Genomic DNA, 14,259 nt, shown 5'->3' with positions numbered 1-14,259 from the left:
CACAGTCCTCACAGACAGTCTCCCGGAAACCCACGCAGACACAGAGAGAACACACCACACTCCTCACAGACAGTCACCCAGAGGAAACCCACGCAGACACAGAGAGAACACACCACACTCCTCACAGACAGTCACCCGGAGGAAACCCACGCAGACACAGGGAGAACACACCACACTCCTCACAGACAGTCACCCGGAGGAAACCCACGCAGACACAGGGAGAACACACCACACTCCTCACAGACAGTCACCCGGAGGAAACCCACGCAGACACAGAGAGAACACACCACACTCCTCACAGACAGTCACCCGGAGGAAACCCACGCAGACACAGGGAGAACACACCACACTCCTCACAGACAGTCACCCGGAGGAAACCCACGCAGACACAGGGAGAACACACCACACTCCTCACAGACAGTCACCCGGAGGAAACCCACGCAGACACAGAGAGAACACAACACACTCCTCACAGACAGTCACCCGGAGGAAACCCACGCAGACACAGGGAGAACACACCACACTCCTCACAGACAGTCACCCGGAGTGGGACTCGAACCCACAACCTCCAGGCCCCTGGAGCTGTGTGACTGCGACATTCCCTGCTGCACCACCGTGCCGCCCAATCGAACATTTAAACATTCTCCTGGTCTTTTGTCATTTTGCTTTCCACATAACACCCTCACAACCTGGCAATTAACAGATGAGTGGATAGAAGAACCACCACATCGCCCCCAGAATCCGAGCTGAGTGATAAAACATTCCCTTCTGAACCCTGTTACCGTTTTGGAGTTCCTGGCGTCCTTTATGAGGTTCTCCGCTACTCTGACGTCTTCCAGGATGGTGTCTTTCTCTGAGTTCTTCAGGGAGTTGAGGTGGTCCTGGACCTTCACACATATTCGGTCGATCATCTGGAGAGGAAGAGAAATGGTTACCTATTCAGCTGGGTCCCTCCTCCCCGAGCTGGGCCTCGGAACGAGGAGAAAGCACTTCAGAAATCACATTTTCCACCCTCTGAGAGATCAGAAGGCAGCATAAATTGTGCAGCTGCACTTCAAAGAGGGAAAGAGGGAGGGAATACTTTTTATTAAAGCAAGAGAAATCTTGACTTCACAGCTCCAGCAATTTCACAAGAGGCTTATTCCTCCAACAATTAATTAGTAATTATAACAATCTCCAGTTTCCCAACAAGTGCTTCATCATGCCTTAGCAAATTTGGAGGGAATCTACATCAGTTTTTCACAATTATTCATGAAAAGCTACTGGATATTAGCTGCAGTTGATTAACTGTGTTTATAGCTAATGTTGTAAGACCCCAAAAAATGCAAATGAGGTCTTGAACATTCATTCACACAAGTGGCTCCTGAGTGGTGCAGCAGTCCAAGCATCGACACCATCACTCTGAGGCCCCTCCCCCTTTTTTTTGTTTTGTTCTCTGTGAAGTTACTCGGTCCTCCAGCAGGTCGGAGTGCTAATGTAAACAGAGATGCGCTCACTTGCTGTGTGGTGGTGGTGACGATGCCTTGCTGGAGCCGATACGCCTGCTCCTGCACGTATTTGCGGGTCTCGTGGTTCCTAAAGAGGTAGTTCTCCATCTGGAAGGAAAAACAACACTCAGCGGGCTCTTCTCTCAACTTATGAATGATACTCATGTGCACAATCAGTCTGATACACTCACACCAACAGCACACACACTACCATCAGTGTCACTGGTGTGCTGAGTGATTAGCATTAGCATTAGCTTTGTAGCATTAGCATTAGCTCTGTAGCATTAGCATTAGCTTTTTAGCATTACTCAAATGAAATCTGCTCAACAGAGGCCCTATGGGATGAGTTACTGGGGTCTAATTAGACACCTATATATCAAACGTCTATGGTGACTCCACTGGGATCTGAGGGTATCCTGAAACATATGTTATTACACAGGCAGCTTTTGTTCCTCGTCTATGCTAGCTACAGTAAATATGGATAGGTTAGGATGTGACCAGATATGGCCTTCTACCCAAATGAACACAGTCCAGGGTCTAAATCCCCATCTTTATCCTATGTTTTCTGACTTACACTGGGAGTGTGGTGTGTGTTGGCTGGTGGATGCCATGCCCACATGCGTTGGGCAAGTATTGTTTTTTTTTAATAAATCCAAGCGGTAAATGAGTTTTAACCGTCACTTTGGGTTTTTTTTATCCATCTCCATGCACAGGTCTACCCAGAGATAGGTGTGTTCTCACCCTCAGCAAGGCGTCCTCAGTTTTCTCTGGACTGGTTTTCAGCGCCTGGGAGGCATCTATGATGGGAATTGGCATGAATCGGATGGTGAAGTTCCTGAAGAAAGAAAATGACAGTTAACACACACAGGTTTTAATATCTGAACAGTCAGAAGACACTCTCCCTTTCTTTCAGCCAAGGCATTCAATTACGGCGTAATGCGCCATTGACTAAACGCGCAAATGACTAAAGAAAACACACCTGCGCTCATGTGGTTCTGCTTCTCTGTTATAAAGGGATTTGCATGGATTCATGGATTTATGAAGAGGATACATTACCTTCACAAAATTTAAATATAAACAGCAAGGCCTATTTAATTGATTTAATTGAAGAAAGATTTATACACGGACAGCTAATTTAAAACCAGTATACAGGAGCTGTTGGCTAGGCTGAATGCTTCTTGAAATGGAGCAAACCAGCTCTGGGGGTGGGGTGGGGGATGCATCTGCAGAGGCAGTGATGACAGATCAGGGTCTGAAAGGGGTAACTGATTGAGACTTGACATCATTACTGAGGTTACTGATCCTGTAGAAATTGTGATATGGACCCTTAGACAGCCACAGACCATCAATATTCATGAGCCAGAGATACAAGGGGAGAGAGAGAGACAGAGAGAGAAGTGGAGAGAGAGAGAGAGAGAGAAAAAAAAAAAGAGATAGAAGGAGAGAGAGCGAGAGCGAAAGAGAGATAGAAGGGGAGAGGGAGAGAGAGAGAGAGAGAGAGAGAGAGAGAGAGAAATAGAAGGGGAGAGGGAGAGAGAAGGGGAGATAGAGAGATGGAGAGAGAGACAGAGAGAGAGCGAGAGAGAGTAATATTAGGGGAGAGGTAGAGAGAGAAGGGGAGATAGAGAGACAGAGAGAGAAGTGGAGAGAAGGAGAGAAATAGAAGGGGAGAGGGAGAGAGAGAGTGAGAGAGAGAGAGAAAATTAGAAGGGGAGAGAGAGAGACAGAGAGAGAAGTGGAAAGAGAGCGAGAGGGAGCGAGAGAGAGAGAAATAGAAGGGGAGAGAGAGAGAATGGGAGATAGAGAGAGAAATATTGGTTTGAACCCTGTTTCTACATCTCAATGCCTATACCTTTATGTATGGAAGTCCTCCATTTACACCACAGTGCATGACGCAAATTAGCGTTCTGCTAATACAAAGCTAATGCTAATGCTAACAAACACTACAGGCCAACAGCCATTCGACTGCGCCGGTTGTGTCTGAAATGCCCAAATGCTGATTGCTAAGGCTTCTCCATTTGTTTGAGTAAGTAACAGAGGTATCCTTTGCTGCCTTACACTTCCCATAGTCCTCTGCTTCAGTATACTCAGCAGCACTTGTTATAATAAAATGGCATATCGGATCAGTGGTACGGCGGACAGAGCTAGTGCTAAGTTTCTGGACAAATGTAAGTCAGACCAATATATGAATGTAATCCATAATCAGACACACCCAGAGTAATCACTGATTTCCCACTCTCTGTTTTAAGTTTAATTATACTGGCTAGTAAAGGTTAGCATGTGCATTCATGTGTGTATACCAACGTTAGCTAAATTTAGCTTGTAGTCTAAAGTTACTTCAAACAATTTAAACCACACTGTTTAGTGCAGGGATCTCACAGTTTAGTGTAAAGCTCAGGCTAAAGGCACTGATGTCAGTCACAACGCCAAATGAAGATGAGGGTATGAAGAGACCAGGTCTCTCCAGCTCCCTCTGAAAGTGTTAAATGGTGGTCTAGAGGGGCCGCACCTGGTCCGCTGATCCACACGCTCTATCTCTGCATGCACTGCTCTCAATGGAAATGAGGGGGGAGGGGCTTTCTTTCACAACAGCCTTGATCCCGGTCATGGTGAATCAGAGGAAATTATGCATGATTACATGGGCAAACAGTGAGGAGCGGGGGTCTGTTTTGGAGCAGACACGGGGGATTCTAGCAGTCCATTAAGGGTCGGACAGTGAGAGTGGATTTTCTGACGCCTGTGGTGGGGCAAATATAGGTTATCCTATCTGAAAATCAAAATCCATCTTTGTCTGTGGGCTCCCAATCAGTTTCAGTAAACAGCTGCTTAGGTCAAGGTCAGGTCACTAAGGCGCATGCAGCTACAACGCAGCAGATCAAACAATAGGCTGTTAGACCTGCATTCCTGGCTTTAAACCCATATTGGTGAGTTATCTCCAAAGCCAGACAACACTGGGGCTGGGCCACCTCTGTCTTGAAAGGTGATGAATGAGGGGTCTCCTGGTGGGTGCTAGATACATCAATAGGAAATGACGGCATTTGCCAAACCAGTGGCTCTGGAGAAGTAGGACTCCAAATAATCCAGTAAATCACTTTCAGTACAATGTCCAAGAAAGGTGCGTGCATATCCACAGCACTGTGTATGTCTGTTTACTACCTTATTTTTGATAAATACATATGTTTTTATTGGATTGTGGTCTTAGAGGAGTGGTGCTCAATGCCAAGGAAATTCTTGAACGTGACCGTGACGTCACTGGTGGACAACAGCTGAACAACGCCGCGGTAAAACACCGTTATGACTGACTGTTATGACAGTATCTAGCTAAATAACCAACATTATTCATGACAATAGCCTAGCAATAAGCTAAACTCAAATGTAGAGGTACCGTTATTCTTGTAAATGTGATCGAAGTCGAACTCGAATTCCTCCGACACTATAAACCTCCGTAATGCAGCTACGTAGCCGAGTATAATCTGAGACACCGAGTTTAGCGAGTCAAGCTAACGTTAACTAACACCAACTAAAACAGGCGAAGTGAGTGTCCTCACCCTGTTTACCTCCATGTTACAGAGGCTCTTGAACACCTTTCGTTGGTGTCCTTACATGCCCATATTGTTGGAAAAGCGCCAGTGAAATGAGCTACAGATAACGGAGTGAGCGGAGGGTCCTTTCCAAAGTGCCCGTTTAAAGTGGACAAATTTAGTCCATTTTCTGGATATTTTGGGATCTTTGGGCCATTTGTTCACAGATGTCCCACTGTACATTGAATGATTGCAGCCAAAAACAACACACCTTTTCCTCATTCTGCATTAAATTAAGTGCAGCTTCTAGAGTGTTGTCCACCATCTACGTCACAGGCAAGACGCCTATTAGAGTTTCCCAACACCGCTGGGGGGGGGGGGGGGGACCAACGGTCTTTTAAACCTTATTCCTTCAATTAGTAAGAAATAACATGTTTTCTGACTCTCAATAAACACAAGTTAGGAACTCAAACTCCACTGTATTTATTTGTTTGACACTTTCATATCGCTGCTGCTTAGCCTTTAATGTCCACTTCTCAGCGCTGGGATCTTGAGTTCTAGTCCCATCTGTGTGGAATTTCAATGTTCTCTCTGTTGCCAAACCTGAGTATATGAGAAACAGTGCCCCTTGTGGTGCAGCTCCTAAACATGAGTGAGTATGTTATTGAATGCACAAGTGAGTGAGTAGCCAGTTCCTTTAAATTAAACCAGGAAAACTGCAGGTTCTACTGGTGTTTCTGTTTGGGTAGAGACCAACATCACTTAAGAATAACGTCAAAACAGATTAGCTACAGATTAACCCCTGAAACTCATGACTACTGCGATAAGCTTGTCTGAAAGAGAATGGCTACTGTTATTATTACATGATTTATAATGTAAGCACAATGCTAACTGGATGCTATAAGCTTCAGCTAATTAGCCACATTAGCTTCACAACTCTAGGGCAAAATGTAATAAGCTCATGTCAGTGAAGCACAGTAAACATGTCCTGGTCAGTCGACTACATTTGTGGGATTATTTACATCTGGAAATATTCCTTTAAAATCTCCAGTGAAACACACAGACAGCACAAGCCGATCCCGCCTTCTGTCAGCTGAACACCCCCATCCCCCTCTCCTTCCTTCCGTTCTCTAGCTTCTAGCCTCCCCAGCGTTTTCCACAGTAGCTGAGCTTGCTAGCAGCTGCCAAATTGTGTCTCAGTGGAGCACTATTTGGCGGGAAGCAGGCAGCCAATACCAGGGCCCCGGTGGTCATTATGCAAATGGGATTCAAATCAAGGTGATGCAAGGAGAGAGATATGGTTCTACGACACTATGTCAACGGTGCGATTACATCAAGATACAGTATTAAATACCTCACACATTCCTTTGAAAGAACTCCCAGGTCTGCTTACTACTACAGCTTCTACCGCTCACACACACACACACACACACACACACACACACACACACACACACACACACACGTAGTCTCTTCTCTTCATCGTACAAAGGAATGGAGATATGAAAGAGCTAAATCCCAGAGGAGAGGTGTAGCAGAAGGTTGAATAATTTTGTCTCTCTCTCCCTCTCTCTCTCTCTCCCTCTCCCTCTCTCTCACCCTCTCTCACCCTCTCTCCCTCCCTCCCTCATATGGAACTAAGGCTTGATCAGTATTAGCTACACGAAGAACTTCGCCTCATATTAATATTAAACCACACCATAGAAATAAATGCTAAAATGCTATGGTATTCGTCGTATCTCCGTTCAGTTTCAGAAGCTGTGTTTTACAGAGCACTTCTTCATTCTTCACCCTTTAATAAGAACAGTTACCGTTAATCAATGGGAAAACAGCACAGATTAACCAATGACAGCTGGGTCAGAATTAGTAGGCGGGGCTTAACTGAATAGTAGGCGGAGTTATACTGTATTTCAATATGTTAGTTTCCTTCGGTTTTATAAAACAACGTTTAGTTTCCATTTATGAACCTGGGAGAGTTCAAACCTTTACCACGTTCTGTTGGACAGCCCAGGTAAACACTATGGTACGGGGGGTGGTTTTGAGAACAGAGACACACACAGGTGTTTACAGCCTTCACTGAGCCAGTCTTAATTAAAACTAATGACATTTTAGTCATATATAAATTTGTGGGATGATATTATTGCACACACTATTACACACACACACACACACACACATACACACATTAATAGTCGTACATACTTCTCCAGCGCTGCTGCTACGTCCTGAAGACCTTGGGGGCTCACATTGTTTCTGTCCCAGATGACCGTCCTGGTGAAGTGAACAGACAATCAGTCGGAAAAGAGCAGATGGAGCAACGGCATTACAAATCAATAATGTCAGCCTCTCTTTCTCTCTCTCTCTCTCTCTCTCTCTCTCTCTCTCTCTCTCTCTCTCACACACACACACACAGAGAGAGAGAGAGAGAGAGAGAGAGAGAGAGAGAGAAAGAGAGAAAAACAATGAAAGAAAGAAAAAAGACAAAGAGAAAGAGACAGAGAGAGAGAGAAAGAAAGAGAGAGACAGAGAGAACGAGAGAAAGAGACAGAGAGAGAGAAAGAAAGAGAGAGACAGAGAAAGAGTGAGAGACAGAGAGAGAGAGAGAGAGAGAGAGAGAGAGAGAGAAAGAGACAAAAAGAGAGAGAGAGAGAAAGAAAGAGAGAGACAGAGAAAGAGTGAGAGACAGAGAGAGAGAGAGAGAGAGAGAAAGAGACAAAAAGAGAGAGAGAGAGAGAAAGAAAAAAAAAAGAGAGAGAGAGAGAGAGAGAGAGAGAAACAGATCAGGTGCTGAAAGGCCACAATAAACACCTCACGTCCACTGGTGAGTTAGTTTCTCTGATTTGAAATCCTTTATGATTTAAAGGGCCTACAACCTTTATTTGTTTATATTTTACTTTTTTATGTTTTTTATGTTTTTTCTCACACTTAACATAATCCTGTAGTGTTTATTGTTTTTCTTTTTCCAAAAACATTCAGACTTTATTTTTAACGTTTATTTTTCAATCCCCACTTCTGAACAAGACTGTGCCTTTAAGACAAATGTATGTAAATATGTTCACTCTGCTTCATTTGCATCTCCTTCATCTGAAACACTCCTCCGTAGTTCAGCAGTAGGTGGTTCTAAAATGAATGTGTTGGTTTGTGACATCACAAAAGCAACATATTTAAAATGGCCTGTGTTTATAGCTTTGCCAGACTGCCACATCACATTAAAAACACTCTCTCACCTCAGCTTGCTGTTGATCTGCAGGGCCTTGGCCAGCATCTTGGCCCCCATATCTCCCATACCATTTCCACTGATGTCCACACGGGTCAGCGAGCTGTTACTGCCCAGAGCGTTCAGGACGATGGTCAAGTCACCCTTCAGCTTGGAGTCCGCCAGAGAGAGAGACGTCAGTGGCTGAGGGAGGAAGAGAAGAAGGTCACAACGCTTACCGCTTTTTGCAAACTGTAACTTCTAAATTAAATGATATTCAGTCATTTGGACAGATTTCTACTGGTCCATTCAACATTCATTTTTCACATGAAGTTAAGGACAGCTTCAGTGCTTAATTATTAAAGATGACCGACATGGACTGTGACTTTAAAAAAAAATAAATGTGTGGACAATCTTTAATAGAGAACGGTGGAAATATATCAGTCCTTGTGTTTACATCTTATACTGCCATTTTAGTTTTGTTGATTAATGCCATTTTCCATATTTGACACTGCTAGTTAGCATTTTTAGCTAGCTTTACACCTTAGGCTACAGCTAGCCAAGCTAATTAGCTAATAAATAGCAAGTCCTAGCTTGCCTTAACCATAGCTAATTATCTAACAAATAGCAAGTGCTAGCTTGCCTTAACCATAGCTAGTCAGCTAACAAATAGCAAGTCCTAGCTTGCCTTAACCATAGCTAGTCAGCTAACAAATAGCAAGTCCTGGCTTGCCTTAACCATAGCTAGTCAGCTAACAAATAGCAAGTCCTAGCTTGCCTTAACCATAGCTAATTATCTAACAAATAGCAAGTGCTAGCTTGCCTTAACCATAGCTAGTCAGCTAACAAATAGAAAGTCCTAGCTTGCCTTAACCATAGCTAATTATCTAACAAATAGCAAGTGCTAGCTTGCCTTAACCATAGCTAGTCAGCTAACAAATAGCAAGTCCTAGCTTGCCTTAACCATAGCTAGTCAGCTAACAAATAGCAAGTGCTAGCTTGCCTTAACCATAGCTAGTTAGCCAACTTGTTACATCCCATTGTTAAATGTTAAAGGGGACATATTTCAAAGACAAAAATCACTTTTTCTGCATTAGCTCATTAATGTGTGTATCTGGACCCCACCTACTCACACACCATGAAAAAAAAAAAAACACAGATTTTTTTTATATGCGTAAGTCTGAAAACATAAATCGAGTCACAATCCAATCACATCCTTTGTGTAATCACAAAGACAAGATTAAACAAAGCAAAACAGACACAACAAGTGGAGAGAAATAACAGCACTGAGTAAAAACTAAGAAACTAAGAACGGAGAAGAAAAAGAACCGAGTGAAAACAGCTAAAAGCTGAGCTTCTGCTCCTTATGCCTCACTTCTGGGTGCCTCTTAATCAGGTTCACAGATGATGAAATCTGTCGTTCTAGACAGGGCTGTTCAGTTAGGGTAAGCAAAGTGCTGTGTTGTTTGATCCTTGTGGTATTTTGAACAAAGCAGCTCACAGATCATTCATTAAGTGTATAAAATGTCCCAAATGATTCAGTTAAAATGTGTCTGATTGACATGGCTGCCTATAGAGGCAGTAGAGAGCTTTTTAGTCGAGGGCAAAAGTGGATCAGAGAAATGATGTCCTGAAAATGCTTCTCCTGAAATCAGTGCTCTGGGGTTTACTTCACGCAAACTCTGGCAGGAATCTATCTGCTCCCGTCACAACATGTGGGTTTTGCACGATTCATGTGGGTTGCGTGATTCATTTTGTAACGTGACTGCTTCCTCTTATCGTGTCACGTCCTCGAGTATCTAACATGCACTGTTCATCACGGTCTGAGTGTTTGTTTCCAAGGAAAACAAGCTGTAAGCATACACCGATCAGCCATAACATTACTAACACCTCGTTTCTACAGTCACTCTCCATTCTCTGTGCTCCACTGACAATAGAGATGCATTTTGTATTTCTACAATTACAGACAGTAGTCACTCTGTTGCTCTGCATACTTTGTTAGCCCCATTTAACCCCACAGAACCACTATAACACAGATACGATCTGGGTCACACGAACTGGTGTGTTAGTGTGTGTTGTGCTGGTGTAGAGTGGATCAGACACAGCAGTGCTGCTGGAGTTTTCAAACCGCTCAGAGCCACTGATGGACTGAAATATCCCACCAATAATATACCCTACTTAAACAACATGGGTTCAGGGGGTGGAGCCAAAGGCGGACTGAAGACTGTAGCTGTAAAGTAAGTGTAAAAAGAGCACATAGAAACAAGGACGTGTTATTAATGTTATGGCTGATCAGTGTGTGACAGCTTGTAAACATGGATCCTGTGTGTGTGATTCAAGCAGTCGGCACACGTGACTCACGTCCACGCACTTCACTCACTTCCACACTTCTGTTCATACTGAAAAGAAAAGAGCCTTTGTTTCTAATGCTGCGTGACACTGATTTCACAGGAGCATCCTCACAGCACTCAGTCTTTATCACAACACTTCAACACTTCATAATAAAAGCCTCACTCTGACCTCATGTAATTTACAGCAGGAGGTGCACAACAGATCCAGCAGAAACACATTCACCTGTTAAAGGAGTTGTACCATTCATCTCCTGTTTAGCCTTTAATTACTCCACACTGCTCCTTGAAAATCTCTCTCTCTCACACACAAACACACACACACACACACACACACACACACACACACACAAACACACACACAGAGGATTATTTTGTCTGCCATTTCAAATAAGAAGGATCTGGATATCAAACACTGACAGCTGCTTCACAGTGTGAGGAGTTTAGAAGTCGATCAGTTAAAGAGTGGGGAGATAGAGAGAGAGAGAGAGAGAGAGAGAGAGAGAGAGAAAGGAAGAGATAGAGTGAGAGAGCGAGAGCAAGAGACAGATAGAGAGAGAGAGAAAGAGAGCGAGAAAGGAAGAGATAGACTGAGAGAAAGTGAGAGCGAGAGCAAGGGACAGAGAGAGAGAGAGTGAGAAAGAGAAAGAGCAAGAAAGAGAAAGAGTGCGAGAAAGGAAGAGATAGAGTGAGAGAGAGAGCGAGAGCAAGAGACAGAGAGAGAGAGCGAGAAAGGAAGAGATAGACTGAGAAAGTGAGAGCGAGAGCAAGGGACAGATAGAGAGAGAGAGTGAGAAAGAGAAAGAGCAAGAAAGAGAAAGAGTGCGAGAAAGGAAGAGATAGAGTGAGAGAGAGAGCGAGAGCAAGAGACAGAGAGAGAGAGCGAGAGCAAGAGAGTGCAAGAAAGTAAGGGAGTGAGAGAGAGAGAGAGACAGAGATAGAAAGAGAAAAATAGAGAAAAAGAGAGTGAGAGCAAGAGAGAGAAAGGAAGAGAAAGAGAATGAGAGCGAGAGAAAGCTGCTCCTTAACCACGCCTGTTGAAAGCCTTATTAAAACCACAGGGATCCGGTAGTAGATTTGGAGAAGTCCGTTAAAGCGGGAGGAGACGCTGGAGTTCTCCTCGGGATTAGTCTGATTCAGAGCCAGACTCTCCCCCCGCAGCCAGCCACAGCACTTTGGGCTCAGGAATGTGAAGAAGCCCAGGACTTACTTCCATTTACGCGGCCTTCAGACGCACTGCTGAAGGAAAGGTCGTCCCTGGATCTGCTCCATTAGGATTACACCAGGAGTGAGGGGAATATCCCTGAGGTTCTCTACCATTTAAACGCAATACACTTTAGAAAACAGGCTCCTACCACCCCAAGCCCTTGATGTAATAACAGCTACTTCTTCTAAGTCTCTGCACAGGATTCCCACAACCCAGTTACACAGTGCTCCACAACCCTGTGGTTAAACCTCTGTAGCCTACACTTGCTGTTGGGCATGAAGTAACTTAAGGGCCATGTGCAGCTGCTCCAGAGTGTCTGCTCTTCTCGATGGAGATTGTACAACTGTGTGTGCCCAGTTGAACGTGTGTGTGTGTGTGTGATGTGTCCACAATGCACCTCAATATTCCTTAAACCGAAGTAATTCAAGGGTTTTAAGGAGCGTCTTCACGCCACTCTTCACTCGTTTGAAAAAGCTGAGAGGGAGGATCGAGGACTATGAATGTGACAGTACCTCGGTCCCGTTACTGCAGTCTATTAATAACTGCCTGCTGAAAGAAACAGATTCACAAGGAACAAGTGCTGACTGAACTATTCAGGTCACCGATAAAGTCTGACCAGGTACTGACTCTATTCAGGCTTTGTATACACACACACACACACACACACACACACACACACAGAGAGAGAGAAAGGGAGAGAGACAGTGAGAGAGAGGCAGAGACAGTGAAAAAGAGAATGATTGATTGATTGCAATGGAGAAACAGATAGAAAGAGTGAAAGAGAAAGAGAAGTGTGAGAGAAGTGAGAAAGAGCGAGAGAGACAGAGAGAGAAAGACAGTGAGAGAGAGACAGAGAAAGAGAGAGAGACAGTGAGAGACAGAGACAAAGAGAGAGACAGAGAGAGAAAGAGAGAGACAGTGAGAGAGACAGAGACAGAGAGAGAGAGAAAGAGAATGATTGATTGATTGCAATGGAGAAACAGAGAGAAAGAGTGAAAGAGGGAGGAGTGCAAGAGAAAGAGAAGAGTGAGAAAGAGCGAGAGAGAGAGAGAGAGAGAGTGAAAGAGACATCAGTTTGCGTTTGTCAGAGGAGCAGTGAAAGACAGAGTGAGAGGAGTGAGAGAAAGAGAAAAAAGAGAGGAGGGGGGTTTTCAGAACACCCACTCTTTTCTCACGAGAACACTCCGACAGAAATCTAGACTTTACGACAAAAACACAGCGCCAATTTATTTCCAAAACCACAGGAGAGGACAGAGTCTGAGGCCCCTCCCCTTTCTGATAAGTTTTCCATTCCTTCTGTTCCCCGTGATCCCTTTTCTCCATTTTATTTCACGCCCACCTCCATTCTTCAAAGAGGGTCTAGCTCCACCGCTCCAACAGAAGACACTGATGACTCCAGCCCAGTTTCTCAAAGTTCTCCCTCCTCACAGTCGCCTCCTTTCCTTCAGCCCCCCCCCACCCCAACCACCTCACTGTCTCTCTCCCTCCCTGTGTCCAAAATGGCTTCCTGTTGTTTACATGGGTTTGTACACTACTCTTTGCATTGCATTGTGGGATTGTCTCCATGCTGCTGAATCCCACAAAAACCAGGGTGGAGAACAGTGCACTCTCTGTGTCTGAGTGGGTTTCCTCCGGGTGACTGTCTGTGAGGAGTGTGGTGTGTTCTCTCTGTGTCTGAGTGGGTTTCTTCCGGGTGACTGTCTGTGAGGAGTGTGGTGTGTTCTCCCTGTGTCTGCGTGGGTTTCCTCCGGGTGACTGTCTGTGAGGAGTGTGGTGTGTTCTCCCTGTGTCTGTGTGGGTTTCCTCCGGGTGACTCTCTGTGAGGAGTGTGGTGTGTTCTCCCTGTATCTGCGTGGGTTTCCTCCGGGTGACTGTCTGTGAGGAGTGTGGTGTGTTCTCTCTGTGTCTGCGTGGGTTTCCTCCGGGTGACTGTCTGTGAGGAGTGTGGTGTGTTCTCCCTGTATCTGCGTGGGTTTCCTCTGGGTGACTGTCTGTGAGGAGTGTGGTGTGTTCTCTCTGTGTCTGCGTGGGTTTCTTCCCATGTTCCAAAAACAGACATTGGTAGGTGGATCGGTGACTCCAAAAGTGTCCGTAGGTGTGAATGTGTGAGTGTGTGTTGCCCTGTGAAGGACTGGCGCCCCCTCCAGGGTGTGCTCCTGCCTTGCGCCCAATGATTCCAGGTAGGCTCTGGACCCACCGCGACCCTGAACTGGACAAGGGTTACAGATAATGAATGAATGAATGAATATGTTATTTAACCTTTCATAGCAGGAGCTTTTGAGATGGACATTCAGACTCATTGTGACAGGGAAGAGAAAGAGGAAACAGAAAAGGGCTTCATTGGAGAATTACAGAAGTAAAACCATATACTGAGCTCACAATTGGATTCAGATCACGATACTGGTTTCACAAGTCAGGTTAAATGATGACTACATATAGACTGGGTTATGTACATACACAAAGCTTTGTTTCTTTTCTCTGTGTGTGTGTGTGTGTGTGT

At 44.7% G+C, this 14,259-nt stretch overlaps 1 protein-coding gene across 1 annotated transcript in view; it reads right to left on the bottom strand.

Annotated features, from left to right (window-relative positions):
- The window catches only part of LOC136708064 (F-actin-uncapping protein LRRC16A-like), a 74,860-nt gene that overhangs the window by 39,025 nt on the left and 21,576 nt on the right, over positions 1–14,259 (bottom strand). Inside the window, exons 10-14 of the mRNA XM_066682324.1 lie at positions 8,236–8,408; positions 7,211–7,279; positions 2,229–2,322; positions 1,497–1,595; positions 783–911 (exon numbers count right to left, since the gene is read on the bottom strand). Coding sequence (XP_066538421.1) covers positions 783–911; positions 1,497–1,595; positions 2,229–2,322; positions 7,211–7,279; positions 8,236–8,408 — 564 coding nt within the window. The remainder of the gene's footprint in view (positions 1–782; positions 912–1,496; positions 1,596–2,228; positions 2,323–7,210; positions 7,280–8,235; positions 8,409–14,259) is intronic.

Source organism: Hoplias malabaricus, chromosome 10 (assembly GCF_029633855.1).
Source record: "Hoplias malabaricus isolate fHopMal1 chromosome 10, fHopMal1.hap1, whole genome shotgun sequence".
Taxonomy (NCBI): domain Eukaryota; kingdom Metazoa; phylum Chordata; class Actinopteri; order Characiformes; family Erythrinidae; genus Hoplias; species Hoplias malabaricus.
This window is presented reverse-complemented; position numbering and strand designations above follow the sequence as displayed.